The sequence below is a fragment of the Mytilus californianus genome, unplaced genomic scaffold (assembly GCF_021869535.1).
Source record: "Mytilus californianus isolate M0D057914Y unplaced genomic scaffold, xbMytCali1.0.p SCAF_10, whole genome shotgun sequence".
Classification (NCBI taxonomy): Eukaryota; Metazoa; Mollusca; class Bivalvia; order Mytilida; family Mytilidae; genus Mytilus; species Mytilus californianus.
The window spans coordinates 78921489-78948122 of record NW_026262582.1 but is presented as its reverse complement, the minus strand read 5'-3'; the positions used below and the strand labels follow the sequence as shown (position 1 = coordinate 78948122).

The 26634-nt window shown below is 33.7% G+C and overlaps 3 protein-coding genes across 6 annotated transcripts in view; 2 read left to right on the top strand and 1 right to left on the bottom strand.

The window, feature by feature from the left end:
- LOC127718596 (uncharacterized oxidoreductase YtbE-like) overlaps positions 1-17108 on the top strand; it is a 470207-nt gene extending 453099 nt beyond the window's left edge. The window contains exons 5-7 of the mRNA XM_052224667.1: positions 13506-13724; positions 14932-15079; positions 16958-17108. Coding sequence (XP_052080627.1) covers positions 13506-13724; positions 14932-15079; positions 16958-17017 — 427 coding nt within the window. The 3' untranslated portion in view covers positions 17018-17108. The remainder of the gene's footprint in view (positions 1-13505; positions 13725-14931; positions 15080-16957) is intronic.
- LOC127718594 (uncharacterized oxidoreductase YtbE-like) lies at positions 1248-12645 on the top strand. 4 transcript variants are annotated; one of them, XM_052224662.1, is made up of 7 exons: positions 1248-1292; positions 2992-3196; positions 4842-4970; positions 7997-8104; positions 9042-9260; positions 10469-10616; positions 12495-12645. In XM_052224662.1, the coding sequence occupies exons 2-7, from the start codon at positions 3006-3008 to the stop codon at positions 12552-12554; spliced, it is 855 nt and encodes a 284-aa protein (XP_052080622.1). In that variant the 5' UTR covers positions 1248-1292; positions 2992-3005; the 3' UTR covers positions 12555-12645. The 4 variants fall into 4 exon arrangements, with proteins under 4 accessions (XP_052080622.1, XP_052080624.1, XP_052080621.1 ...); XM_052224661.1 differs by having other exon boundaries at positions 1256-1401; XM_052224663.1 differs by lacking the exon at positions 1248-1292 and adding an exon at positions 2373-2435.
- Positions 17109-23181: 6073 nt separating the features above from the next.
- On the bottom strand, positions 23182-26407 carry LOC127718603 (tereporin-Ca1-like; the record flags this gene model as incomplete). Its single annotated transcript, XM_052224678.1, has 2 exons — positions 23182-23780; positions 26147-26407. Coding segments are annotated over 2 exons (666 nt in total), but the record flags the coding sequence as incomplete, so codon positions are not given.
- Positions 26408-26634: the final 227 nt, after the last annotated feature.

Genomic DNA, 26634 nt, shown 5'->3' with positions numbered 1-26634 from the left:
TCTTACAAAACTAGCTAAATGCTACCTAGATGACTATATCCACGACTAGGGCGGATCCAGTTAGGAGATAATTTGTCACCGTTATTGCAAAAGTGTGTGTGTGTGCTGGTGGAGGGGGGGGGGGGGTTCTTTTTTTTTTTGGAATTGTATTTGTGTTGTGCCCCCTCTCCCATTTTGAAAATCTCTGATTCTCCAATACAAAAACTTATTTTTACCATTTCCAATTCAACGTCACTACCATTCAATTATGTATATGTTGTAAAGTGCATAAGTCACCCCTAGGTGTTTAGATGAAATAGTTAAAGCTCTAAAAACACCGAGTTTTAAAAAGTTAAATAGAAATTTAATCTTGACTATTTGATTATGTTTGTCGCTTGGTTGCTGTCTCATTTGCATATATCCCACAGTTTCCAGATCATCCTAAATATAATATGAAGTACTTGCCGATTGAGGTCAGAAAGCCATCAATCGATTAATCAATAAACGGTTTACTGTGGTTGATACAACAGAAAATACCAACGATTTATTTTCATAATGCTGATTCTCAATCTGGTATTATTGATCGCGTGGACAATTCAGTCGGACACCAACTTGAAGGCTATTTTTTTTTAATATATGTTAGATGAGGGACTGGATGGGAGAAAGTGGAGTCTGGAAAAAGGGGGGGGGGGGGGGTCATTTTGTTTATTCTTTATTTGTTTTTGTCATTTTTCACTATTCTTTATTTTTTGTACATTGTTCTGTATTCTTTATATTTTAGAACCCCATAATTCTCTATTCTCCATTATCTTTTGGCCTTTATTCTCTATGTTTTGCACATCAAGTTATTTTCTATACTGTAAACCCCATCCGAACCCTCTAAAATTTATATCAAATAAACAACATTGCAAGAGTGATAATGACAAGGGTTAGATCCTGTATTCAGTGTGAGGGATAGAGGTATTTTTTGAGAATCTTACGTTCTTAAGAACTGAAAATACAAACTTTTAAGTTAACTCATCAATATCCTTTAGAATGACATGTTTCAATTACACAATGTTCTATAAATATCAGAAATACAAATACGCAATAAAAAAAACAAAAAAAACACGAAAGATCCGGTTGCAATTTCATTTAACTGTAATTATCATGCTATTAAAACACTATATAAATCGAATTGTAATATTTATAAACGTTCCGTTTTGTTTAATGTTAGGTGGTATTCAATTTTGGTAGTTAGGTTTACCCAAGCGGAATAATTTTGTAAAGTGAAAGTAAAAGTAGAATGTAAACAAACCGAGTCATTCTACAGGGTGAGATAACACGCTACACAATAATAATAATGCTTGCTTTTTCAGGACATTAGAAAACTCTGTTTTGGAAGATTCGCCGTTGATATGAAAAGTTACAACTAATTCCACGGTATAATGTTTTTATACGTGTCCAGTATTTAAAAGGTTCCACTACTAATGTCAAAATCTAGAACAGAGCAATTACATAACCAAATTTTACACTTTTTTTTAAGTCCTGCTATGTGGCAATGTTTTTTTTTTCTTCAAATCGACAAACATTTATACAGAGGTATTTGTCTCTGAACGTTATATTAAGTACTGGATACACCGTTAAGGGCGATAGACCAAATATATGTAGGATCATGTAGTCTGATTTTGGTAAATTTTTTATGCACGGAAAAAGGGGGGGGGGGGGGGGGGGGGTTACTTCGATATTATTTTGGTAGGGTGTGCCATTTTTGCCTCGAGAAACGTACCTATTTTTCTATACTTGTCTACAATATTTAAAATATGACCCGGCATACTTATATCAGCACTAAATCTATATCATCACTCATAATTCTTAATAAGACATTTTGTTAGACAGCTACCCTTAAGTTTTTGAATTGATTTGATTTAATATAGTAATTGACCATTAAAAATGTAAGATTCTCAATAGCATATTTATATATGAAATGTAGATCATACCCAAAATCAATATACTGTTATCAAACGTAAATGCAATTTAATATAGGAGGGTCACTCGCAAAAGTATGACCCGTATTTTTGGCACATCCCTGCATACGCAATGATATGAAATTACCCCCCCCCCCCCCCTAGGTTGCAATGATTTGGAAGGGGGATTTCAGTATCAGTATCTTGACTTTGTGTAACTGAAAAGCTGGTTAAATGCAGCATAACCAATTACATTTAATGACATCGTTGTGTTATCAGGCATTTATATATAGATATATGTAACAGCTAGAAATATTGATTAATTGGTTATAACAATTACATGAATCTGTGATTAAATATAGTTTCACATCTCAATGTCCTTGGAATTGGTGCATGGTGTGGACAAAGTTATAAACAACGTATTATTCCAAAATTTAAAAAAAATCGATCAGTTACCATCATCTAGAACATCACTACAGGGCAGGCTCGTACAAACTTTGAGTATATAGTGTATGTAATATAATATGTATATAACTGATTGAAACCCAAGTAAACACCTTGGGAGATCTATAAATCTAGCTAGAATCAGCCGAGTTTTACCGATGGAGGCGAAATTAAGTTGTGTGTTTCTTTGTTTTGTGTCATTTGCTGGTAAAGTTATTAAGTCATTCGGCACACCTCTGCAGAGCGAACAAACTAAAGTAGTGGAATCTGCCGTATTTTGCCGATTGAAGTGAATTTACGTTGTTTGTTTTGTTTTGTTTTTTTTGTGTTTGTGTCGCCTTGATTATAAGTTATCTTTTGAAGATCTGAGATAATGTAACTTGTTGCAGCCTTTTTTTTTTTGCAATTTAAGACCACTTGGGCCATAACAAAGAATACGTTTGTTTGCACTAACCCTACCTACTAAAAATTAAAATCTTGTATTGTCATGATGTGAAAAGTTTTTTTTTTAATCAGATAGGCACGAAGACTAAAAAAACATCTGACACTTCAATTACTCTTTGCCGAAAAAAAAAGGAAAATGCCTACCTACCTAACCGCTGCATTTTATGTTGAATTTTAGGATAGTATAATATTATGACGAAAAGAATGGTATCTATAGCAACAGATATTACCTCTAGATTGACGTTAAACGATGGAGTATGTATGCCAATGTTTGGTCTTGGGATGTATGAAGCATCTTCCGGGAGCGGAGGAGTGGCAGAAAAAGCAGTCGAGTATGCCTTATCGAAAGGATATCACCTAATAGATACCGCAGAATTTTATGGGTTGGTATATAATCATTATTCATTGATAATTTCCTTGATATTTGGCACCACCCATTCATCTTTTGTGGCGGGATCTTTAAACAAAACATTTATAAACATCTAGAAAAAAAAATCGTTTCATTATTACTTTAAGGGTGGAAAATCTGATAAAATATAGTGTGTTTCTATTTGAAAACAAACCCAAAGAAAAGAAACAAAATTTAAGTAGAAAAAAAAAAAGTTTTCTCCGGAAGAAAAGCGATGGTTCCATATTAAAAATAATTATAGCGTGAAATGTTCGAATTTTACCTTGCATTCGAATTTATGATCAAAATTATTCTATTACACATTTTGATAGAGATGTTGTAAATTCTTTAATTAAACAGAGGGGCTTCGGTGGCCGAGTGTTCTAAGTGATTTAACTACTGTTTCGATCACTAGGCTGTCAACTTTGAGGTTGTGAGTTCGAATCCCGCGCATAGTAGATGCGGTCAACTCCATCTTTAAAATTGATAAGGATTGTCAGTTTTCTTACCAAAGGTTTGTGGTTCTCTGCAGACACTCCGGCTTCTTCCACCAATAAAAACTGAATGTCACGAAATAGCACAAAAGTGCTATAAGTGGCGTTAAACACCAATCAATCAAATTATGTACAGTCTTATCTTCCTGATCATTAAGTTAATGTATACAGGATAGAATAATAAAAGCTTGAGGGATATACAATCTGAAATGCAAAATGTAGAATTTAAATGTAATGATATTTGGTATGGCTAATAGATGAATTGGGCAAACTCGGGGCTTTTTTCCAATTCGGATCGAAATCGAATTCAATTATTTCAGTTAAGGGAACAACCATTTACATTCAAGGGTAGGGGGTTATGCTGTTTTATATGGGCTTGAAAAGATGTACACATTTTGTAAACTACAATCAAACCTACTTATTGATTTTCTTATTTAAAAGTCGGAAACAGGCTGTTATTTTTCAAGCTCAGAAATTAAAATGTGTGTGTTTTCCAATAAGATCACGGACAGCAAATAAAGATAGTATATACTGGTAAATTTGTTTTAATAATTTTTTTTATAGAATTTTCACAAATTATTTTTAATGGTATGCATATAGGTAGATATTCATAATACAGCAATCCATTAATTGTATTGAATATCTTGCAAGCTTCGGGTTTACAAAGGGTGGATACATGGACCGAAAAAAGAGAGGGCGTAAAACGCACTATCTCGGAATTGATGTATTGCTTTTGATAAGGATTGATATTATAAAATATCATGATTACCGAATATACAGAAATTTATGTCCCCATATATCACTAACAGTCACTATCATTCAAAAACAACTTCCTATGTGATGTGTGAGGGTCTGGATGGGGTTTACAGAATAGAAAATAATGGAACAAAAGTGCAAGGACAAAAAATAAAGAAAAGAGAAAAGGGAAAAAAAGAATAGAGATTAGAGAATAATGGGGTGCTAAAATATAAAGAATGGAGAATAATGGACGAAATAAACAAAGAATAGATATAAAAGGGTCATAAAAAAATAAAAAGTAAACGAGAGACCACCCCATCAAGACTCTCATTTGTTTTACAGAATCACATGTACAGTACGCAGCATAAAGATTGACCTCTACGTTTATTTGGATTTATTTTATTTTAGGAATGAAGCCGATGTCGGAATGGGTGTAAAGAAATCCGGATTAAATCGAGAAGATATATTCGTTGTCACCAAGTTGTGGGATAATGGATTCAGTCGGTGTAAGAAAATATTCAACCGAAGCTTAAAAATGTAAGATATGCATTACTTTACGAAGTACTTTGTTCCTATATTTTTTGAAGCCAACATTGTTCAAGTGGGAGAAACACAAATCTATTATACATTGTACTTATATACCGATGATCATTCATATCGAGTTTCAAAATTTGCAAGTATGAACAAAACGAGATGTGGGATGTACGTCAATTGAACAGTAACCTTAGAAAACATGCTAAACAGTCATATTGTGCCAACCTGTAGTCTTCAACAATACACATCTCACATGTTTCTATACAATACATTTCCGGCAAACATGTCTAGTTCTAACTCGTCCAGAGCAATGTTTTGCACACAACTAGCAGAAAAGATTACATAAAATGGCCATATTTACTTTTTTTCTTAAGAATTAGCACCAGTATATGACTATGACTGTAATATATTAATAGTTCCCGAAAAGTTGGGTTGTAGAAGGCTTTATCGCGCTTCTACGTTTCAAATTATATTATTGTCAGTTCAAGTTCTACTATAAGAATGCATCATGGTGGTAACATACTTAATCCAACTAGACATACCGTTAAAATTCCAAAAAGAAAAAAAAATCAGTGAGCAAATGGTTTTGTAAAGACCCTTGCACATGGAAATTTCATTACGTGCATCTTGTTTAATGCGCCTACTATCACCACCAGGCCGTAGTTGACTGTGTATTCATACTTTCCACAAAGCAAAACAAACTCCTAAGTAAGTTTTCGTATGTATCGATTCCTAGAATTTACAGAAACCTTTAATTATGTGGATTTTTTCCTAATGTTCATGTACAAACATTATTCGTAGATTACATGGATTAGTAACTTTGCATATATCAGTCTAATTTGTAAGAGCAATTCTTCTTTTACACTTGATAATAGTATACATACTACCACACTGAAATATACATATACTATTAAGCCTTTTAAATTTGCCACCAATCTCACTTATACCTTAAACTTTTGAAATGAGCTTCATGCAAGCATGTTGCAAAACATTTATGAACTTCAACGATGATTTAATATTGAAATGTCTTCTTATGAAAATGTCTAAAAAGGTAGAACATTGTATAACATTAGACACTAGAAGCATGCGAATGTCTTGAAAAAAAATCAAAATGCATTTTATATGCAAATTGCATACTTGTCATTGCAAACTAATTTTAACAGTTTCATATATTGTGCTGTTACACCGATGTTCCAGGCTAGGGGGAGTATTGAGCGCTCACACACATGTTTAACTCTGGTGGATACATTGTAGTTGTCTCATTGGCAATCGTACCACATCTCTTTATTTTTTGTAATAAGCCCTCAATTTTCCATTTGCACCTTTCCAAAGTTAGGAGCCTGTAATTCAGTGGTTATCGGTTTTTGTTTTACATTTATTATTTTGTCAAAAAGCAGGTTGTGTTTTTTTCGTTTCAAACTTTTCAAATTTTGTGATGTCGGAGCCTTTTATAGCTGTCAATACCATATGGAGTTTGCTTAATGTTGAGGACCGTTCAATTACCTATAAGTTCACAAGTCCGCTTCGTTTTTACTCTGTTGTATAGTTGTCTCATTGGCAACAAACCACATCTTCTTTCATTTTTACCCGGATTTTTGAAAGAAAAATCGGTTATTGATTTGGAGATGTACGGCGGGCGGACTTACGTTCAGGCGGACGGGCGGGCAGCTGCCAAACAGTGTCCGTTCATTAACATGGAAACCCATTGACGAAATCTTTTCAAATTTAGATATGTTGTTTCATGTGACTAAATAAAGGTCAATTTTAATTTTCACGATTTAAGCTGTTCTCGTTGTTGAGTTTTAGACCTTTCAGTAGCAATTTTTTTTTATTATATGAATTTGAGTTATTTCCCTTTGAACAGAAATTAATAATTAAATTCTTTGTCATTTTGGTCTCTTGTAAGATTTTTTTTAATTTTGAGGTCTGTCTTCAAATTGGTCCACATTTAGGTCCCTAACGGTCCAAAATTTAAAAAAAAAAAGAACTATGCTGAATCTAAGTGGTATTTAGATTTTTGATTATAATTTGAAAATAGATATAACATCATATTTATTTTTAGAGAACTTTTTTTTAGTGGTTAAATCATATCTAATCTTAGAGAACTATTTTTCTGTTTATATCACTGGTTCATGGAAATAAGTTTGAGTTATTTCCCTTTGAACAGAAATGATTAAGTATATATGGATTTTAGTCTATTAATGATTGTCTCTGTTCAATTAATTTTAGTCATCAGTTGTCAAAAATTTCTTTATAACTATTTTTTAAGTCATGTGTGTTATGATGGTAGATTTCACAGTTATTATGTGGTATTTTAGTTTTGTTGTGTGTGTTAATGTTTAATTTTTACTTGATCCTGTTTAGGGGTTCAGATTTGCAAATATCATTTTCATTATCAATTAGATAATAATCTATTTTAAATATTCAATCACAATCCAAATTCAGAGCTGTTTTAAGCTTAAATGTTGTATCCATACTTGCTCAACTGTTCAGGGTTCGACCTCTGCAGGAAAATCCGGTTTGCTGTCAAGCTGACAGCCTCTTGTTCTAAGCTTAACTGGGTAGAACTTCGAAAAAGAGTTTAGATAATGTCCGTTTTTCTGGTCTTCGGTCTTTCCTACTGTCCGTCCGTCAGTCCGGCAAATCAAATTTCCACATTTTTGTCTTAGTGCTTGAAGATATGTATTTGATATTTGGTGTATAGTTTAATTATGACTAGTTACAGATTATGTTCGAATTTTGTTTCGCTCTGATAATTTTGTGCAGAGAAGTGGTCATTGAAAATGCATGCAAGTAATCGGTTTTCCGCTCTTTTATTATAAAGAGGTACCTATTGTTCAGAAAGTACACAATTTACAAGAGCAATGGGTTAGTAATCACCTGTTGTATCAATGCTTTTTAAGAGTTCACGTGAAACAGAATTGTAACCTCTGCGACTGAAAAGTTTAGAACATACTTAGGAAAACTGATTTTGGATTTTGTCAACCATGTCCCTTAACCTGGGCCTGTCTCATGCATTTATTTTATAGGCTTGATTTACAGTACGTAGATCTGTATCTGATACATTCACCAAGTAGTGGTCAAGTAGTGGAAACATACAAAGCCATGTTGGAGTTAAAACAGAAAGGCCTTGTCAGGTAACGAATATCATGAATTATTATATCAACTCGTGACACAGAATTCATTTTAAACAATATCGCTTATTCATTTTTGAATTTAGTTATTAAACATGAGGCAGTGATAAGGAAGTTATTAAATTTGAATAGATGGAAAACGAGACAGCAATAGGAAAATCATATGGTCAACCCGATTTTTTTTTATACTTTTCTCAGGCAATTTTTTCAAGTTAAATAGGCAGGTTCAGCAAAGAGGGTCGACCATGACCAAGGGTAGAAATTTCGACTGCTATTAGAGAACGAAGATGCGTCGAACTAGTGAAGAAAGTTGTCTTACAAAACGTCACTACAGGATCATTAAAATAATTAATGCAAGGATTCTATACAGGAGAAATATACCTAAACGTGGCATGGGTGTAGACGTGAAACTATTAATTTTTGTGGTTATTGATTTTCAAACGTATTTGAATTTTTGGTAAATTAATACACAAGAGGGAAATTATTTCAACCTATATTATATTGCTATAAAAAATAGCAGATATTTCACACCATAAACTTTCAATACATGTACCCATACAGAACATCAAATACGAACTTTGTCAACGTACATAGCATCCCACTATTCACGAGACAATGTTATATTCAATTATTGCATTAATGACTTGCAAGTTTCCAATTATAGAATTAATATTTGAAGCAAAGGCAGAACAAACTTTGTTCGCTCTCAATGCAAATCTGGAAAAAAAAAATGAAAACGCAAATCTTAAGGTACATAAGAATTTTTGTTCATTCTCATATCTCATACTCTTCACAATGTACAGCTTATTTTGTATAAGCAGGAACTAAAGTTTGTTCTACTTTTCTATTCTCCATTGAGTGAAAAATTAATGAAATTGAAAACAATGTAGACAAATTTGTACACTTCTTTTTTATTCCTGTTTATCTTTTACATTTACAGATCAGTAGGTGTTTCTAACTTTGGGGTTCAACATTTGGAGGGTCTAGAATCAGCTGGGCTTCCAACACCATCAGTGAACCAGATTGAACTGCATCCATGGCAACAGAAACCGGAAATAGTGAAATACTGTCGAGATAAGGGAATTACAGTAATGGGATATTCTCCTCTGGTTAAAGGACAAAGATTTGATGATCCTACTCTGGTGAAAATTGCTAACAGGTATGTATGATTTGTTCTTATATTGTAATTTATTCACATTAAACATCATTCGGCCAAGAGCAAACATAAAACGTGGTTTAAAGATGTTTTTAGCATGCCACTTCACAATTAATTGTCCAAACTGTCCAAAGTTTTTAATTTGAATTGCCACAGCTATAATATATGGATCTTCTAAGAGGTTGATTGTCAATGACAACCAGTAAATTTATAATTTTTTAAGAACTTGAAGAAGATTGGAATTTAAATTCGCTTTGCAAGTAGTTAGGGTGCCACAAAATACACATCCGTGCTTGATATGATTAGGATGTTCTTAGAGAAAATAAGATTAAACTTAATCGGATAATGCTGTCATGCAACCTTTAGCTCAGCATATTTGTCAGTGAAAAATGTTTACGCGATGTGAAAGGTATTTCAATGAAAAACAGAGAGCACTGTGATTGAAAGAAACAAAAAGTAAGGCTCTACTCAAGAAGGTAAGTAAAAACTGATAGCAGTTCACGGATGTTCCAAATTTCAAACTGAGACTCCATATAGAATACCAGTCAAGAAAAATGAAAATAAGGCAATCGCATCTACACAAAATTGAGCACTGAGTTTTACTGTGCGTATTGCTGTGTGTTTGTTTATTCTACATTGGCTAGTGGTATAGGGGAGGGCTGAGATCTCACAAAACATTATTAACCCCGCCGCATTTTGCGCCTGTCCCAAGTCAGGAGCCTCTGGCCTTTGTTAGTCTTGTATGTTTTTTTTTTAATTTTAGTTCATTTATATGTTTTGGAGTTTAGTGTGACGTCCATTTCACTGAACTAGAACATATTTTGTTTAGGGGCCAGCTGAAGCTTACCTTCGGGTGCGGGATTTTCTCGCTGTGTTGAAGACCCATTGGTGGCCTTCGGCTGTTGTCTGCTCTTTCATCGGGTTCCATTCTCAACTTTATCGTAAACGGTTCAGCAGTTCCTCATCTACAAGTTGTACACGTCGTTTGCTCATAACAAATTTAACACTGTGATTTGTTTAGCCATAGAGAGAATAGTTGCTTTTCTTTTCTGTTTTCTGTTTTATACTGTTGTTTGTCTTTCGTTCGTTTTTTGCCATGTCATTGAAAGTTTATTTTCGAATTATGAGTTTGAATGTCCCTTTGGTATCTTCCGCCTCTCTCTTTTTACGAAAAAAGAAAAAAAAGGATAAAATGATTTCATTTTTCATAGGTACAAGAAATCAGCAGCACAAATCCTTATTAGATGGAGTATACAACATGGATTTATTACCATACCAAAATCTGGAAAAACAAATCGAATAGATGAAAACATGAAAGTGTTTGATTGGGCTATAGCGGATGAAGATATGGCTGTCTTAGTAAGTTTATGAGTTCATTAATTATAATTTAGGTATGGAAAAAAAAACTTCTTGCTGGAGCTGAAGTACACCTCTGGCTGCAGGTTTTCTCACTGTGTTGAACTCATTGTTGGCCTTGGGCTGTTTTCTGCTCTTTGGTCGGGTCTTGTCTCTGTGACACATTCCCCATTTCCATTCTCAATTTTATTCTTGGAAAAGATGTATGAGAGCATTGTAAAATGGAAACTACTAATGATCTACTTTGCTGTTTGTTAGAATTATGTAAAACACGTGAGAACTTAAAACCAATGTTATGGATAGTACAATGTAGTATAGTTATCATGATAAAAAGAAAATGAAATACACAAAATAATGCCACATTCTTTTCAGAATCTTGATGTACTGTGATTTTCTTAATAATATACTTCATATTATCCAAAAAACAAACCAGAACATTGCCTACATATACCAAACAATAATCAGTTTAGCCCGAAGGGTGACTTGGGAATAGAACTATTGTCACTCCTGCTTACTTTCCGACCGGCAGTAAACCCTTTCTAAAGTTGACGTCCGTTTTGGCTTTGCGGGATGTATAAGTACGCAGACACGATCGGCCAGAATAGGAACGCTAAATCCTATTGCCTCGTGTAAAGAGAGTGTCACGCTCTCTGCACGTTAAGAACCCTTACAACAATTGTTTGAGAGGTCCGTAGGTGGCCTTTTGCATTTTACCCTCATTTTCCAGTGGCAGTCCAATTTTTCCTGACCTTTTTCTCCCGGACGGCTTCTTTTATTGTATGTGTTGTAAATTTGTTTTTGTCCTGAACATGCATGAAATATTAGCCACATGACGTTTAATAACCAACAACAATCAATCAATCAATCAATTAATCAATCAATCTATTTAGTCAAGGAAAGAAAAAATGCACATGTTAAATGTTTTAAGTAAAATGCTTAGCACACAATGTATTGTTGGTATGATACAGCATTGTTCTTCTTTTTTATAAAGTTACGCATTAACAAAACTGATCTCAGCGACAAAATATCGAAGACTGCAATTTCAAACTCATGATTTTCTCATCAAAAGCACATGTGTCGACTTTGTGAATTGATATTGCTCAATACACTCATCATTGATATCAAGATTAAAATTGTATACACCAGATGCACGTTTCGTCTACAAAAGACTTGTCAGTCACGCTCGAATCAAAAGAGACAAAAAGACCAAATAAAAACGAAGTTGAAGAGCATTGTGAACCCAACACACAGCCTGTATTCCAACCGATACCTTTGTGACCGATTTGTATTCATTTGAAACAGATTTCAAACATAAACTTTTTTAGGGACAAAAACAAAAATAATGTGTGCATTGTCGTGCTATGAGAGACGCTTTCGCCGTTGTCTAACCCAGTCTATCTTCGTTAGGAGTTATGTGATTCCTTTAGATTTGTTCTCTTTGTTTGCATGTTTCATGTAGATTAACGAGTACTTAACATAAGGTAGCTATATTCACCAAGAAAATTGTATAAAGAGGAATACAAACTTGTTCAATAGATACCCATATTAAATTCATCAACAGAACATGAACCTCAGCTCATATATAAATAACAACAATTCGACGTTGCGAAATATAATGCCGTGTAGGTCATATTTCTTAAAGCGTACACCAAATCGTTGTAATTAGTTAAAACAGTCTGTAACAATGAAAATTCAACCATTGACTTTATGTTATTTTCATTTAGGTGCTCCTTTAAATTTTAAAATGACTAATTGAAACTAAAGGCCAGTTGTTAAGAAATTTTATTTTTTAGTTTCAAAGACAAAACATATACCTGTTTAAATCCTAAGCAAGCCATACCAAAAAAATATGCATTTATTTGTTTCCAATTTATTTTACAGAACAGTTTCCCTGACAAGTCATGTACCTGGAATCCTTGTAAAATGCCTTGGACAGGCTAAAAAAGATGTTATTAAACTGATATTGTTTAAAGTATAGTTTAATATGTATAATTTGTAATTTTGAATTTAGAGTTAATAAACTACTATTCAAAAGTTTCTTCATTTGTCAATGTTTGTGAGAGACTATTTCACAATTTCAATAGGTGTTCAAAACGAGACAGCAATAGGAAAATCATATGGTCAACCCGATTTTTTTTATACTTTTCTCAGGCAATTTTTTCAAGTTAAATAGGCAGGTTCAGCAAAGAGGGTCGACCATGACCAAGGGTAGAAATTTCGACTGCTATTAGAGAACGAAGATGCGTCGAACTAGTGAAGAAAGTTGTCTTACAAAAGGTCACTACAGGATCATTAAAATAATTAATGCAAGGATTCTATACAGGAGAAATATACCTAAACGTGGCATGGGTGTAGACGTGAAACTATTAATTTTTGTGGTTATTGATTTTCAAACGTATTTGAATTTTTGGTAAATTAATACACAAGAGGGAAAATATTTCAACCTATATTATATCGCTATAAAAAATAGCAGATATTTCACACCATAAACTTTCAATACATGTACCCATACAGAACATCAAATACTAACTTTGTCAACGTACATAGCATCCCACTATTCACGAGACAATGTTATATTCAATTATTGCATTAATGACTTGCAAGTTTCCAATTATAGAATTAATATTTGAAGCAAAGGCAGAACAAACTTTGTTCGCTCTCAATGCAAATCTAGAAAAAAAAATGAAAACGCAAATCTTAAGGTACATAAGAATTTTTGTTCATTCTCATATCTCATACTCTTCACAATGTACAGCTTATTTTGTATAAGCAGGAACTAAAGTTTGTTCTACTTTTCTATTCTCCATTGAGTGAAAAATTAATGAAATTGAAAACAATGTAGACAAATTTGTACACTTCTTTTTTATTCCTGTTTATCTTTTACATTTACAGATCAGTAGGTGTTTCTAACTTTGGGGTTCAACATTTGGAGGGTCTAGAATCAGCTGGGCTTCCAACACCATCAGTGAACCAGATTGAACTGCATCCATGGCAACAGAAACCGGAAATAGTGAAATACTGTCGAGATAAGGGAATTACAGTAATGGGATATTCTCCTCTGGTTAAAGGACAAAGATTTGATGATCCTACTCTGGTGAAAATTGCTAACAGGTATGTATGATTTGTTCTTATATTGTAATTTATTCACATTAAACATCATTCGGCCAAGAGCAAACATAAAACGTGGTTTAAAGATGTTTTTAGCATGCCACTTCACAATTAATTGTCCAAACTGTCCAAAGTTTTTAATTTGAATTGCCACAGCTATAATATATGGATCTTCTAAGAGGTTGATTGTCAATGACAACCAGTAAATTTATAATTTTTTAAGAACTTGAAGAAGATTGAAATTTAAATTCGCTTTGCAAGTAGTTAGGGTGCCACAAAATACACATCCGTGCTTGATATGATTAGGATGTTCTTAGAGAAAATAAGATTAAACTTAATCGGATAATGCTGTCATGCAACCTTTAGCTCAGCATATTTGTCAGTGAAAAATGTTTACGCGATGTGAAAGGTATTTCAATGAAAAACAGAGAGCACTGTGATTGAAAGAAACAAAAAGTAAGGCTCTACTCAAGAAGGTAAGTAAAAACTGATAGCAGTTCATGGATGTTCCAAATTTCAAACTGAGACTCCATATAGAATACCAGTCAAGAAAAATGAAAATAAGGGAATCGCATCTACACAAAATGGAGCACTGAGTTTTACTGTGCGTATTGCTGTGTGTTTGTTTATTCTACATTGGCTAGTGGTATAGGGGAGGGCTGAGATCTCACAAAACATTATTAACCCCGCCGCATTTTGCGCCTGTCCCAAGTCAGGAGCCTCTGACCTTTGTTAGTCTTGTATGTTTTTTTTAAATTTTAGTTCATTTATATGTTTTGGAGTTTAGTGTGACGTCCATTTCACTGAACTAGAACATATTTTGTTTAGGGGCCAGCTGAAGCTTACCTTCGGGTGCGGGATTTTCTCGCTGTGTTGAAGACCCATTTGTGGCCTTCGGCTGTTGTCTGCTCTTTCATCGGGTTCCATTCTCAACTTTATCGTAAACGGTTCAGCAGTTCCTCATCTACAAGTTGTACACGTCGTTTGTTCATAACAAATTTAACACTGTGATTTGTTTAGCCATAGAGAGAATAGTTGCTTTTCTTTTCTGTTTTCTGTTTTATACTGTTGTTTGTCTTTCGTTCGTTTTTTGCCATGTCATTGAAAGTTTATTTTCGAATTATGAGTTTGAATGTCTCTTTGGTATCTTCCGCCTCTCTCTTTTTACGAAAAAAGAAAAAAAAGGATAAAATGATTTCATTTTTCATAGGTACAAGAAATCAGCAGCACAAATCCTTTTTAAATGGAGTATACAACATGGATTTATTACCATACCAAAATCTGGAAAAACAAATCGAATAGATGAAAACATGAAAGTGTTTGATTGGGCTATAGCGGATGAAGATATGGCTGTCTTAGTAAGTTTATGAGTTCATTAATTATAATTTAGGTATGGAAAAAAAAACTTCTTGCTGGAGCTGAAGTACACCTCTAGGTGCAGGTTTTCTCACTGTGTTGAACTCATTGTTGGCCTTGGGCTGTTTTCTGCTCTTTGGTCGGGTCTTGTCTCTGTGACACATTCCCCATTTCCATTCTCAATTTTATTCTTGGAAAAGATGTATGAGAGCATTGTAAAATGGAAACCACTAATGATCTACTTTGCTGTTTGTTAGAATTATGTAAAACACGTGAGAACTTAAAACCAATGTTATGGATAGTACAATGTAGTATAGTTATCATGATAAAAAGAAAATGAAATACACAAAATAATGCCACATTCTTTTCAGAATCTTGATGTACTGTGATTTTCTTAATAATATACTTCATATTATCCAAAAAACAAACCAGAACATTGCCTACATATACCAAACAATAATCAGTTTAGCCCGAAGGGTGACTTGGGAATAGAACTATTGTCACTCCTGCTTACTTTCCGACCGGCAGTAAACCCTTTCTAAAGTTGACGTCCGTTTTGGCTTTGCGGGATGTACAAGTACGCAGACACGATCGGCCAGAATAGGAACGCTAAATCCTATTGCCTCGTGTAAAGAGAGTGTCACGCTCTCTGCACGTTAAGAACCCTTACAACAATTGTTTGAGAGGTCCGTAGGTGGCCTTTTGCATTTTACCCTCATTTTCCAGTGGCAGTCCAATTTTTCCGGACCTTTTTCTCCCGGACGGCTTCTTTTATTGTATGTGTTGTAAATTTGTTTTTGTCCTGAACATGCACGAAATATTAGCCACATGACGTTTAATAACCAACAACAATCAATCAATCAATCAATTAATCAATCAATCTATTTAGTCAAGGAAAGAAAAAATGCACATGTTAAATGTTTTAAGTAAAATGCTTAGCACACAATGTATTGTTGGTATGATACAGCATTGTTCTTCTTTTTTATAAAGTTACGCATTAACAACACTGATCTCAGCGACAAAATATCGAAGACTGCAATTTCAAACTCATGATTTTCTCATCAAAAGCACATGTGTCGACTTTGTGAATTGATATTGCTCAATACACTCATCATTGATATCAAGATTAAAATTGTATACACCAGATGCACGTTTCGTCTACAAAAGACTTGTCAGTCACGCTCGAATCAAAAGAGACAAAAAGACCAAATAAAAGCGAAGTTGAAGAGCATTGTGAACCTAACACACAGCCTGTATTCCAACCGATACCTTTGTGACCGATTTGTATTCATTTGAAACAGATTTCAAACATAAACTTTTTTAGGGACAAAAACAAAAATAATGTGTGCGTTGTCGTGCTATGAGAGACGCTTTCGCCGTTGTCTAACCCAGTCTATCTTCGTTAGGAGTTATGTGATTCCTTTAGATTTGTTCTCTTTGTTTGCATGTTTCATGTAGATTAACGAGTACTTAACATAAGGTAACTATATTCACCAAGAAAATTGTATAAAGAGGAATACAAACTTGTTCAATAGATACCCATATTAAATTCATCAACAGAACATGAACCTCAGCTCATATATAAATAACAACAATTCGACGTTGCGAAATCTAATGCCGTGTAGGTCATATTTCTTAAAGCGTACACCAAATCGTTGTAATTAGTTAAAACAGTCTATAACAATGAAAATTCAACCATTGACTTGATGTTATTTTCATTTAGGTGCTCCTTTAAATTTTGAAATGACTAATTGAAACTAAAGGCCAGTTGTTAAGAAATTTTATTTTTTAGTTTCAAAGACAAAACATATACCTGTTTAAATCCTAAGCAAGCCATACCAAAAAAATATGCATTTATTTGTTTCCAATTTATTTTACAGAACAGTTTCCCTGACAAGTCATGTACCTGGAATCCTTGTAAAATGCCTTGGACAGGCTAAAAAAGATGATATTAAACTGATATTGTTTAAAGTATAGTTTAATATGTATAATTTGTAATTTTGAATTTAGAGTTAATAAACTACTATTCAAAAGTTTCTTCATTTGTCAATGTTTGTGAGAGACTATTTCACAATTTCAATAGGTGTTTGACAATTAAGGATAACTTAAATACATGCTTTATTTTTAAGAATGTTGTTTATGGTTTGATTAGATCAATAAAATAACATTAAATTGCATTTTTTTATCGATTAATCTCAAAACTTTTCCTGAGTGGAAAATAATTGTAGTAATTGTTTAAATTTTAATACTTCATCAATTTTACCGATTAGCCGATTAAAGGTACATTAGCTGTAAAATTTATGTTTATCGGTTGGATAAAAACTTTCATATTTTATAAATAACATACTGAAAAGAATATCCAAATTACGTAAAGTCTAAAGATACAATTTACAATGCATGGACTCGCTTTAATTTTTATACGCCCGTTTACGGGACGTATTATGGTATACCGTTGTCCGTCTGTCCGTCCGTCTGTCCGTCGTCAACATGTCGGACATTAACTCAAAAATGCTTTAACCAATTTGCATAAAACTTTGGTGAATTGCTTATATCTATTGACGTGAGCTCCCTTTCGTTTTTTTATAAAATTTAGATTTTACGTTTCCGAGTTGTGGGGTTTTATTCATTAAAAAAAGGGGGATTTTCCAGTTTTCGGACAATAAGTCAGGAATGCTTTCACCAACTTGTAAGAAATTGTGGTGAATTGTTTATATCTATTGACATGAGCTCCCTTTTGATTTTTATAAATTTGAGATTTTACGTTTCCGAGTTACAGGGTTTTATTCATAAAAAAAGGGGGGATTTTCCAGTTTTCGGACAAAATTCAAAAATACTTTCAGCAATCCTTATGAAACTTTGGTGAATTGTTTGTATGTATTGATGTAAGCTCCACTTAGAATTTTATAAATTTTACACTTTACATTTCTGAGTTATGGGGTTTTATTCATTTAAAAAAGGGGTGATTTTCCAGTTTTCGGACTCAAAAATGCTGTCACCAATTCTCATGAAACTTTGGTGAATTGTTTATATCTATTGATGTAAGCTCCCTTTTTATTTTCATAAATTTCTAATATGACATTGAGAATTAATTGAACTTTAATTGTTTATAGTCTGCCAACAGATTTACTAAGTATTGCACAACAGCAAGAAATCTTTAATTGAATATAAATTCAATTCATATAACCAATTTCAAGTTCTTTGACTACATTTATTCAGAAACCTATAATATGTCAAATATTTAATTACAATCCAAATTCAGACCTGAATCAAGCTTGAATATTGTGTCTATTTTTTGCCCCAACTGTTCAGGGTTGGACCTCAGTGGGCGTATCTAGCTGCGCTCAGCGAAGCAGTTTACTAAGCATTTCGTACGTATTTATTTTTACCAGAAGCCATCTAATTATCCGTCGAGATGACCTCCGACAACTGCTGACGGTCACACAACACGACATAACATATATGTAGACACAAACATAAATGTAGATGTAAACATATTAACGAAATTTAGAAATGTTATTTCTTTATTCTGCTCCATAAATGTTTAAAACCAAGAAAAATATATATATATTTTTGTTTGTCGAATTAATAGCTAATGTCCATTTTAATCAAGAAAGATACGAATTTATTCATCAAATACATTTACACAGTTCTTAAAACATTGAGGTGCAACTAACGTCATACAGGAGAACAAGTTTGTTGCCATTTTCTAGTTGTTCACAAAACAAACGTTTGAAGGAACAATAACACATTTTAATTTTGTCTTGGATGACTACGCAAAGAAATAACTCTATAAATCCATCATGATATAATTTATTGACAACTTTCGAACCTCGATCAGATTAATAACCGCAGTCATCTTTTTGCAATTGTTTAAGATCTTTTGACGGTAACACTAACATTCATAATTTTAATCATTTGTATTAATGTGATATCAGCGTTAAATTTTATATTTATTGGACCGGCGCTCTCTCTACTCCATGTTGTTTGAATTGAGATGTGTTTTGAATCAAAGTAAACACATATGGTAAGCACGCACCGTCTTTTAAACACTTTTTACAGTTTTGTATTTCACATGTTTCATGTTCGTTTCATTTTCGTTCACTAGTCTAATCATAAATTAAAATCAAAACGTAACTTCCAATTTTGTCGGAACTACAATCCCGTCATCGTCTTCATTCTCGAATGTAACCTACCAAATATGGAACAGGGTCTGCCTACCATTCCTGCGCACCTGATACTATCCCCAGTTTTTGAAGGAGTTTGTGTTGCTCAGTCTTTAGTTTTCTATGTTGTCATTGTATACTGATGTTTGTCTTTGTGAGTATTTCTCTTTATTTGTCATGACGTTGTCAGTTTGTTTTCGACTTATTAGTTTGAGTATCCATCTGGTATATTTCGCCTTTTTTCCGTGCTGAATAACATGTGATCATCCATGTTTTCGTTTGGTCCGTGTTGCTCAGTCTTCAGTTTTCTATGTTGTGTTTTGTAGAAGAGAGGCAAAAAATACCAAAGGATTTAGTCGCACTCATTAGTCTAAAACGAACTAACAATACCAGGGCAAAAAACGAAAAACGATCAAAAGACAAGAAACAGTCTACAAAGCTAAACATAGAAAACTTATAGACTACTAGAACACACCCGCGACATCGCGAGTCTGTGACTGAAATACCAACGCCTTATTTTTAGCCTGGATTTTTAGTTTTTGTATAGTCATCTGATAAAGTCATGCTGATCATAATGTGCGCAGTTTTCTCTGCCTTAATTTTTTTATCCCGTCCTGGTTTTCTTACTACAACTTTATCCCTTATTTTGTATATAATAAATTTTATATTTTTCAATTTTTATATTTTGCGGATAAGCGAATCGGGCGAAAGTATTTCATAATTATGTTTTATTGCATTGTTCTTATTGTTTGTTTTTTGGGGGAGGTTAACTAGGCTGGGAAACTGGGAAGAAAAATGCTCACATTAACTCTGTGCCGATACAGTGTGTTAAATGTCCTCCTTTACACCATACCACATGGTGATGCTCCTATCAAGGAGCAAAATACAGAACATAAATATAACCGGAAACTACATGTGACATATACTATTGGTATTGGTATCGGATTTGACCTGAAACTTGTTAAATATTGTTAATATTAATTATGTGGAAAACAAAAGGGCCTGGAATAGTGTAATTTTTTCAAACAACATTTTCCTATATTAGTTATATATAAAATTGAATTCTTTGAATGGTTGTTTTTACGTCATGACGGCTAACAAATTGGACCTCTTTATTTTAGTATTATAGATTGTTTGTCTGTTGGTAGGTTTTCGTTTTTTTCATAGTGTTGTCAGTTTGACTTCGACTTATCAGTTTGAATTTCCCTTCGGTATGTTCCGCTTCTTTTTTCCACATTTTTTCGACATATAAATAACTTTCCAAACGCACGTCATATGCGTTAAAACAATGTGTTTTTCTGGCTCCGCAACAAAGTTGTCGGGGCCATATAATTTTACCCTTGTCCGTCATTCCGTCATTCCGTAACAAACCATTATACGCATGTTTTTTTCCAGATATTCGGATGATTTTTTGGTATGTGTGTTAACCTTGATGAGTTACAGAACAAGTTTAAGTTTCGTTCCGCTCTGCTAATTTTTGGCGAAATTACGGGCTTTGGACTTTGATAAATTGCTGAAAAACACAGTTATACGGACTTTTATATCTAAACGCCTTCATATATTGGGCTGAATTTTGGTATGCATGTAAGTTAACCATCATGAATTACAGATCAAGCTTAATCTTCGTTACGCTCTGCTAATTTTGCAGAAATGACGGGCTTTGGACTCTGATAACTTGTTGAAAATCAGAATTTCGAACTTTTCTTCTAAACGCCTTGCGATATTGGACTAATTTTCGGTATGTGAGCTAACCATGATGTGTTACAGATCGAGTTTTAGTTTCGTTCCGCTCTGCTGATTTTTGCCGAAATTACGGGTTTTGGACTTTGATAAATTGTTGAAAATCACAGTTATACTTTTCTAAACACCTTCATAGATTGGGCTGAGTTTTGGTATGAGAGTTAACCATGATGAGTTACAGATCAAGTTTAAGTTTCGTTCCGCTCTGCTAATTTTTGTCGAAAGTACAGGCTTTACTACTTTGATAAATTGTTGAAAATCACAGTTATACGGTTTTTTTTCTATACGCCTTTAAATATTGGGCTGATTTTTTGATAAGTGAGTTAATGATGATGAGTTACAGATAAAGTTTAAGTTTTGTTCCGCTCTTCTAGTTTTTTCCGAAATTACGTGTTTTGGACTTTGATAAATTGTTGAAAATCACAGTTATAGGGACTTTTTTTTCTAAACGCCTTCAGATTTTGGGCTGATTTCTGGTATGTGAGTTAACCATGATGTGTTACAGATGAAGATTATGTTTCGTTCTGTTATGCTGATTTTCATGTCGTTTCAACACATCTTGTTTGATCTGAATTACATCCACTTCTTGTTTGCTGATATTTTGAAATTTAATTTCTCATTGATTAAGAAAATTTTTCATCAAACTAGTATTGGTTTTGAGAGGTGGATACTATCCATGCATGTTTGTGTCCACATGTGTTTTTTATAAGACTTGGCCATTCGTGTCATTCCGCCACATCTAGTTTCTAAATTCGGTTTGATTCATCTTACCGAATGATTTGAATGTATAATATCTGTGGAAACTGTTTATTGTCATATAAACAATTGTTCAGGGGAAATTGCTGGGTTGCTGTCGAATTGATGTGATCCATATATCTCTTTTGCCTGTCAACTTTTTGTAATGTATTAACAATAGCAATAAACAGTAAGTTATAAAGAACTTGCTAATGTGTATCCATTCATTTATTTGGTAATAATCTGTGTAAATATGAATGTCAAAGGTTCTAGACTAAACAACATGATTTGTTTATGGAAGAATATTAGTCCAATTTTTAGAACCACCAACAGAGCCAAAGTGCGTGGAACTAACTGTGATATTTTATCATTGACAGATAGATTAAGCTTTGAAGAAATTCATCATAATCTTTGTAAAACTGTTCTTGGAATTTAAAAAACTCATGTAATATAGCTGAAAAGTGTGAAGTAGGACGGTTTCTACTTGACTGATTTATCAAATCTAAAGTTTTATTATATTCTTGTAGAAATAAACCCTCCCCAAGCTTTCAAAGATAATATGTATATGTCTGAGGATGGAATATTTACTTAACATACTTTTGCAATTCATTATTGATGGAGAAGAATACGTTGATTTTGATAAACATTTTAAACTAATAAAAAATGCGTTTAAAAAGAACTATTAAACATTTTTATACCAGAGGGACAGTCAAACTCATAGATCGAAAATAAACTGACAACGCCATGGCTAAAAAATAAAAATACAAACAGACAAATAATAGTACACAAAACACAACATAGATAATTAAAGACTAAGCAACACGAACCCCATCAAAAACTGGGGGTGATATCAGGTGCTCCGAAAGGGTTAGAAGATCCTGTTCCACATGTGTATCCAACAAGCCTTATATATAAAGACAAGAAGATATGGAATGATTGCCAATGAGACAACTCTCCACAAGAGACCAAATGACACAAAAATTAACAATTTTAGGTGACCATACGGCCTTCAACAATGAGCAAAGCCAATACCGCATAGTCAGCTTTAAAAGGCCCCGAAATGACACATATAAAAATTTACGGCATAATTAATGTAAAACAAAGGAACGAAAAACAAATATGTAACACAGCAAGAAACGATAACCATTGAACTACAGGCTCCTGACTTGGGTCAGGGACGTACAAACATAATGCAGCGGGGTTAAACATGTTACAAGGATATCAACCCTCGCCTAACCTGGTACAGTGGTGTAACAGTACAACATAGGAACGGCCTATCAAAATCAGTTGAACGAGGCTTAACTCATCAGATGGATACACTTAGAAATACATTTAACACTACACAGATTGGACATGGCCGGATACTTCTAAATCACAACACCAAAAAGACACTAAGTACAGATCGGAGAATACTCGCAGTTACTGGCAGCTACTTCAAAGCCAATAACAAATAATAAACAAAATCATGCATCTAACACTGTTTTTGTGTTCACTTTGCCCTGGGGGTGTTATTTGGCGTATTATATGTATTACAAGTTGACAAGCATCCAACAGTATTTCTACAATTCAATAATTTAAAAATTAAGTATTTGAACAATCAATAGTTTTTTCAAGTACAAGAAAAAAACGATAAAAAATCGACAATTGTACAGTATTGAAGCTACCCCACAATAGGTACTTTCTCAACCTGCACTTTCAATGAGTCTGCAAGATCATTTAACTCAAAAGGTCGGACGATGATACGAGCTTTAGCCTTATGACTGGTCCCCATTATTCCAGTGACCTCAAATTGGCTGTCCTTAATAGATATTGTTTTAGTATGTTGGTAATATTCTCCACGTCGGAGATTTAAACCAGAGCCGCTTGTTCCAGAGTCCATTTGTTGGAACCAGTCTTTATGTTGTGTTACTCCTTTATCTGTTAACCCAACGCCTAGTTCGTTACTGTGTATATCAAAACTGTATGGACAACTCCACATGACGACTGCTCTCTTACTAGTAGACGATATTAACCAGGATGCTGTTCCGTATGTACCTGTAGCGGTATTCCCGGTTTTGTGTGCTACCTGCAAATAAAAAATAAAATGTAATGTATATTTCTATTTGTCTCATTGTCGCAAACTTTCTTTTGTAATATTAAAGACCATAATGATTAGAATTTAATGGAATCGATATAAAATTGATACCAGGTGGTACATAAAGGCAGCAGTAGTATACCGCTGTTCGAAACTCATAAATCGATAGAGATAAAAACAAATCCAGGTTACAAACTAAAACTGAGGGAAACGCATCGAATATAAGAGGAGAACAACGACACAACAAAAACACAACATTAAAATGTAACACACACAGAAACGAACTATAATATAACAATGGCCTTTTTCCTGACTTGGTAATGGACATTTTAAGAAACAAATGGTGGGTTGAACCTGGTTTTTTGGCATGCCAAACCTCCCGCTTTTATGGCAACGTCAAACACAACACCAAAACGACAACATCACATGACAGGACCACAATACAAATAAATGGGAGAACATATAGGACAAAGAAACACACGATTAATAGCTAACAAAAGGTACTAGGCTTAAAATTCAATACGCCAGACGTGCGTCTCGTCCACACAAGACCAACCAGTGACGCTCAGATGAAAAAAGTTTGAAAGTCAACACAAGTACAAAGCTGAAGAGCACCGAGGACCAAAACTTCAAAAAAGTTGTGCCTAACACGGTCAGGGTTTTCTGCCTGGGACAAGAACATCCTTATTATTTAGAATAATCTATAATTTTGCAAACAGTAAATTTTATAAAATGACTATATAATAGATATACATGATAAAACCGAAGTGGGGACTAACTACAGAATAAAAACGGATACAGTACATAAAACAACTTAATCCAACACATAAAAGTACACAGCCGAGTTAGACAAAGCCTCAACGCACGAAGTGACGTCATATTTGCAATTCTAAAAAAACACACAAAGTGACGTCACATTTGAATTTGGTACGACATGGTCGGATAAAAAACTCTAAATGTTTATGTAATAAAACGGTCAATGCGAAATTCAACATAAATGAACAAGTCTATGTAGAATCATTTCTATTTATCGGATTTTATTTTCAGTCATTATCTTACCATCGAATGCAATATAGCATGTCTGTCGCGTGGGTCAGTACTTACACAAGAAATTAAAAAATATTTACTTTGAAAAATTACTGAGAAGATTTTTTTTTTTTTGGCTAAGCCTTTATAAATGGTTTTCATATTTAGATGAACACTGTAACATTTTGTGTTTACAGTTGTTTTCTAATGTTTTGCTGTTAATTACGCTACTGTTACATGTGTTATAAACATGATATACCAGTCACATTATTTGTGACTGACTAAAATTAGGAACCTGCAATTCAGTAGGTGTCGTGTTTACTGAATGTAATATTTGTTTTTCGTCCATTGTTTAGAACTTTAGTTTTCTTGTTTGAATTTGTTTACATTGTTTGTATGTCAGAGACTGCGATAGCTGATGATACGCTATGTATTTTACTCTTTTTTGAAGGCCATACAGTGATTTATTGGTGTTTTCCGGTGGATAGTCACCCCATCGACAATCATATATATTTTTGCACCTCATGTTTGTGGTTTACTATCTTTGCCGCAAATTTATTGTTTTCTGTTTGATATAAAATTAATATAAAGATCCATTTTGTTACATCTTCTGATCAAATTATTTGGCAATCGTCAATGGCAGTCAGCAGGGTTTAAGAACATCAGTTGTTCGACCTGTTAGTCAAATGCGTTTTATTAAAATATACTTTTTCACTTTTTTTGGTCTTTTGGAAAATGTTGTTTGAGCTGTATTTAGACCCCTCAATCAAGAAATTTGTTTTGCATGCACGCGTATAAAAATTGCGGTTTTTATCCAACGCAATCATAGGTTTGAACGTTGTTTTAAATTTAGACTTGTATATATAAAATTGAGAATGGAAATGGGGAATGTGTCAAAGAGACAACAACCCGACCATATATATATATATAAGATGTGGTATGATTGCGCATGAGACAACTCTCCACAAGAGACCAAAATGACACTGAAATTAACAGCTAAAGGTCAGCGTTTAGGCCTTTAACAATGAGCAAAGCCCATACTGTATAGTCATTGACGGGGTTTAACATATTAGCGTTATTTTAATCCTCCCTCTAACCTGTGACAGTGGCGTAACAGTACAACATAAGAACGAACTATACAAATCAATTGAAAATTTTTTTGTCATTTGGTCTCTTTTGGAGAGTTGTCTCATAGGCAATTATACCACATCTTCTTTTTTATATTAACTTATCAGATGAATACAAATAGAAATACATATGACAAAAACACATCTTCCTGTGTTAATAGTATATGGAAACGTTTAAACCGGTCATGAGAGTCTGCTACTTACGAACTGCTCCCTTTGTCCTGGTCTCACTACCACCGGTGGAGCTTGAATAATGCCACCATTGATGTATGATTCGGGGTAAATCAAAGGGTATTTGGTCCAGTTTTCTACTTCCACCGTACAGACCACACTATAACCGGAACCACCTAAAAGTCCATTAAGTACACTTGTACCAGAAGTGACAGCACTGGCAGCCGATCCAGCCGCCGCTATAGCAGCTGCCCAGTCTATTAAACCAGTCACTCTGGCAAATAGCCCTGAAAGTTATAAGTATCTAATTGTGTTCAAAGTAATATATAACTTTTTCAAAGCATTTTGAAAATAGGACTTTGTGAATGGATTTAAATTTTATAAATCACTAGTACGTGTATGTCAAAACATTTTCTTGACTTAGAAATAACACAGATTTCAGTTTCACGTTAATGCATAACAACTTTAATTTGAAGATTCTACCTATCACAAATGCCTAACAATCATCGGCAAACCTCGGC

Excerpts from the sequence above, each read along its gene's own strand:
- LOC127718594 (XM_052224662.1), top strand. The coding sequence starts at position 3,006 with ATGACGAAAAGAATGGTATCTATAGCAACAGATATTACCTCTAGATTG. Across the intron at positions 8,105-9,041 it reads AAACAGAAAGGCCTTGTCAG|ATCAGTAGGTGTTTCTAACT; the intron begins GTAACGAATATC and ends TTACATTTACAG. Across the intron at positions 9,261-10,468 it reads CTGGTGAAAATTGCTAACAG|GTACAAGAAATCAGCAGCAC; the intron begins GTATGTATGATT and ends CATTTTTCATAG.